At 43.6% G+C, this 4,815-nt stretch overlaps 1 protein-coding gene across 1 annotated transcript in view; it reads right to left on the bottom strand.

Moving 5' to 3' along the window:
• Window positions 1–213: 213 nt before the first annotated feature.
• The window catches only part of LOC109371494 (major histocompatibility complex class I-related gene protein), a 19,884-nt gene continuing 15,282 nt past the window's right edge, over window positions 214–4,815 (bottom strand). The window contains exon 6 of the mRNA XM_019624049.1: window positions 214–504. Coding sequence (XP_019479594.1) covers window positions 476–504 — 29 coding nt within the window. The 3' untranslated portion in view covers window positions 214–475. The remainder of the gene's footprint in view (window positions 505–4,815) is intronic.

The following is a 4,815-nucleotide window of genomic DNA, read 5'->3' as shown; positions in this document are numbered from 1 at the left end:
AATTGCTGGGCAAATATATAGTTTTTAAAGAAATGCCCAGGGGGTGACTGGTTAGCTCAGTCGGCTAGAGCATGGTGCTGACAATACCAAGGTTGCCGGTTCGAACCCCACATGGGCCACTGTGCACTGTGCCCTCCTTAAAAGAGTCAACTATGCCATTGTAGCATGAAAGCAATGTGCAACCAATGACCATGGCTGTTCCCCAATACAATTAAAAAAAATGCCCAAACTCTTTTCCAGAATGCCTGTTCCATTCTCTGTTCCCAGCAACCATGGATGAGGGATCTGGTTTCTCCACATCCTCACCAGCATTTAGTGTTGTCACTACTTTTTATTTTAGCAATGCTGATACACAGGTAGTGATCTCTCACTGTGGTCTTAACTCGCGTTTCCCTAATGGCTAGTGATGTTGGACATACTTACGTGAAGACATGAAGTTTACAATTGGCTTCAGAGTTTCTTTTGGCAAATCATGTTACTCTTTCCAAGCCTCAATTTTCTCATCTGTAAAATGAGAGGATTTAACTAAACGATCCCTAAACAATCCTCCAGCTCTAAAATTCTACCTTGGGTGAGTTTGTTTGCAAGGTGAGGTGCTTTTAATTTTCCTGTTGTGCATCAGCTCTTCTCATCTGCCAAGAATTAACAAGCAACGAATCTCATCCACGGTTCTCACTGACATTTCCAGAAACGTGTGTGACAACTCCCTACGGCTTCATCTGGCCCTCCAGGGCTTCCTTATTCAGCGTTTAAGTTACGCTGTCAAAGGCTGAGCAAAAAACACTCAGACTTTCAAGAATTTATAAGGGGCTTTATCTATCTTCTGATTCTTTGTTAAGTTGTTTTTAGTCCTTTGTTCCCAAGGTTCACTACAGAGCATAGTTTTGATGATACCTTACAGTTTTCATCGAGCATCAACTGAGTGCCTACTGTGTGCAGATAGGGTGGTATAGTGGAAAGGGCATGAGCTGTGTATGCAGAAGGACGTGGGTTTGAATCATGACTCTACCACTTATTGTGACCTGGTCAAAAAACATAACTTATCTGAATTTGAGCGAAACGGAGATAATAACTGCTGACAAAGTGTTACGAGGAATAGCGATAATATATGTAATGTGCCCAGTTCATTGTAAGCACTCAATAAACGGGAGCTATTATTATGTGGGACACGAGGAATAAGTCCCTGAGAAGAGACACAGCATGGGCCACGCCTTGTGCCACAGCAATGTGCTCTCTCTCACACACACACACACACACACTCTCTCTCTCTCTCTCTCTCTCTCTCTCTCTCTCTCTCTCTCTCTCTCTCTCTCTCTTTCTCTCTAATTCCTACATTAACTCTAGGAGACAGTACAAACCTGTTTTTATAAAACCGAGGCTGAGGAGTTAAATAACTCAAGATCACCCTGATACTAAATGAAGAAGATGAAATTCAAACTGTGTCCTTACAGCATTTATAGTCTAGCTGGAGAGATAAGCTGTGCAGAAACAGATAAATACCAACTCAGTAGCCAAGTGGCAGTTGAACAGCCTAGTCAAAAAGCATTTACACGTTTAGAGAGGGAGTTACTTCTGAGGATTGGCCAGCTGGGGAAGGCAAGAGGAAACAGAGGATTAGGACTAACTCTGTCTCGCTAAATATCCTTGAGTTCCTAGATGTCACCATCACTAATGCTTGTTGGTCCTGGGAGCCCAGCCCAGCTGCTCTGGGGATGGAGACAGCTCTCAGCCATCTCAGCCTTCCCTCTTCCTCCTCCCTTCCACTAATGGGTTATTTATATGCAGGCCCTCCCATTTCATTCTAAAGTTTGATCCAACCTGTGTTGTTCAGCATTACCACAAAAGGTCACTGTCAGAATTGTATTTCTTCTGCTAACACAAAACCCAGGGTCTAGTTTATAGAAATACGTTCTAAATAACCTCCCTTAAAATCATTTTCTACCATGTGAGCTTGATATGTTTACAAGCATATGTCTGGGCCATTTTTGCACTTGGTAATTTTCAAAATATCTCTTGGGCTCTATTGCCTATAGTCTGGCTCACAGTAGGTATTACTGAAAGTCACTGTGTCAATACGTGTGTATACTGAGTGCCTCCCGTGTGCCAGGCAGTGGAGTCTTAGGCCTCATGGAACATACATTGTATGAATGGCTGATTAACTAAAGAAGGCCATAAGAATTTAACTTGAATATCAATATCCATGGCAGATTATTAGCAAACAAACTCTGTGTCTTTAATGGCAATACAGTGACACACAAACTACTAATTCCTTCTGGCAGGGGACAATCCTTGAACATTTCATTACTGGGCCTATACACACATCATCGTGGAGACTGATGATAAATCTCTGAAATTCGATCTGAATTTCAGTGCAAAAGCCTACATTGGGCTAGAGGAGCTTGTCTATTGTCTTCAACGATCCTCGGGGATCAATGACTAATTCAGTCTTTTACAAGTAAGGTGGAGGGCAGCCCAAATACTCAGCCTCAGGAGGTCACATCTGGTTGGGCAACTTCCTGTGTGTGTAATGTAAACATCATGTATTTGTAGCAGTTTTGTGAGTAACAGACAGAGTGCAGGCTTCCAGGTCTCTTCAAGTACCTCAAGGGGTTGTATTCAGCAGCTGATGAGACTCCAAATGTTGTACTTTTTATTATCCCAGCCCTCCAAATTTCCCCAGAATTGTCAACTTGTAGAGTTTGTGTCTTCTCGATGTGTTCCCAGAATTCTTTATTTATGCTACTGTCGCTGCTCAGAAAAAAAAAATAAGAGCTTTCACTCAGTTCAGGTGACAGATTCACCTTAGATCCACGCTGACACCTTGAAAAGTCAAAAAAAAAAAAAAAAAGCAAAGACTGCTTTAGCTTGAGGTTGAATGTCTCATTTCTTTCTTGGTTTCACTTCCTTTTCCACTCTGGTGGCTTCCCATTTGGGTTGGTAGCCTCCTGTTCCCTGAATTTATTTTCCATTTGAGAAGCTGTTTTCTCAGAAGCTGTTTTTCTCCTCGGTTGTTCCTCCTCTCTGGACCTGTTTTGCTTCTTCAGAGGTCTGGCTGCTGCCACGACACTTGCCTCAGACCCGGTCTCGGCTTGCCAGGGCTTCAGGCCAACCCAGCCTCCCAGCTGCTGCTCAGCCCCTCAGCTCCAACTGTCCAGCTCCGACCAGCTCAGAACTTTCTGATCCCAAACATTCTCTCACACCCAACCCCTGCCAAGGGACAAACGCAGAAGCTCCTGCCTGGTGGGTTCAGCTAACACTGAATTCAGGGAAAAAGGTGGGGAGGAAACACATATGATCAGGCCTCCTCGGAAGTAGCAGTTTCACGTATTTCCTAGGTTACTGACAAGAATTGATGAAATTTGTATTTCAAGAACTTTCATTAACTAAATACCCAAGTGACAACAGAAGGGGAAAAAATCAGATGATATAACAGCCCTACAGGCCTTAAGAATAAAAGGACAGATATCAGATTTCAGACAGTTGGGCCCCCAAGATGACTGAGAGCTCATTTCTCAGCGCCTCTTCTCAGTCTTCAAGACAAACGGTGCCTCTTGTAAGAACCTCTGAATTCTGTCCTTGTCCCTCACATGGGTGGGGGAGGAGGGGTGTGGTTAGGATGTTTGGGATCCCTGATTTCATAAACAAGGCAATGACAAGATAAAGTATTAAATAAAGAATGTTAATGCTACAGAAACCTTTGAAGAATTCAGACAAGTCCTTGGGATGTTCATCCTGGGCCCCTGGAATGTCATATGATCCCGAATAGGATATTTCCCCTCTATGATTTCAGCTGTAAGATGACACTGTTCTTTTGCACCAGTGCATGAGGACTAGCTAATTAAAATACTGTACTGGTTCATTCAAGAAGCATTTACTGGGTTCCTACTACATACAAGGGATTGTGCAAACAGACTGTGTAATCTGACATAAAAATTTAAAAATAGATTGCCATAAATAAACTCCATGATAGGATTATGTAAAACCTTTCAGATAATTTTAGCTGTTTGGGTATATAAACAGGGCTTCTAGTTCTATGGTTTTGAATGAATTGACCTGTGTTTTCCCACTATCACCCCTCCTTTCCAAATCAATTCATTCATCTTAGTCTACAGCCAATTTCTATCTATGCTCTAGAGCTACCATGTCATGTGCCCTGCAGACCAAGGGGGAAAACAGGGCAGCAATCTACTTTATGGTCTGCTGGCTAAGCCATGTGACCTGACCTAAGTCAATGTCCACCCAGAAGAAGGGAACAATTTTCTAATTTACACAAATGTCCCATCTGGGTGAGCTGTGGCCCTGCTCATGTCCCCAGCTGGTTCACAAGCCAGGAGTAGAATAAATGGACACAGTTTATTGTAATCAAACAAGATTTACAACAAAGATACATTTAATTCCATAGATGGTGTTTCTTGCTCTGAGGTAAGTCACTCCTGTAAGTGGCCCTATTTGGTGTTTAACTCATCCAAGCCAACTGTGGGGAAGCAAGAAGGAGCTTGCTGGGGAAGGAGACAACAGTGCAAGCCTTGCTGAGGTCCCCTGGAATCACAGCATGGGCTCCCACTGGTCTGAGTGTTTCTGGACATCTTATTTCCAGTCAAGTCTAGGGTCCTGGGCTCTGAGCTCAGATTTAACTTAGGGAAGACATCAGCACCTGCCCTCTGGTAGAAGCTGACCTTCTGATTGAGAATCAAAGATGGCAGGCAATCAAGAGGTAAATGGGGCCGGCCGAGTGGCGCGATGGTTAAGAACTCGCTTGGGATGCCAGAGGGCCCCGGTTCGGATCCCACATATGAGGACCAGTGACACTGCCCT

This window comes from Hipposideros armiger, unplaced genomic scaffold (genome assembly GCF_001890085.2).
Source record: "Hipposideros armiger isolate ML-2016 unplaced genomic scaffold, ASM189008v1 scaffold_573, whole genome shotgun sequence".
NCBI classification, from domain to species: Eukaryota; Metazoa; Chordata; class Mammalia; order Chiroptera; family Hipposideridae; genus Hipposideros; species Hipposideros armiger.
This window is presented reverse-complemented; position numbering and strand designations above follow the sequence as displayed.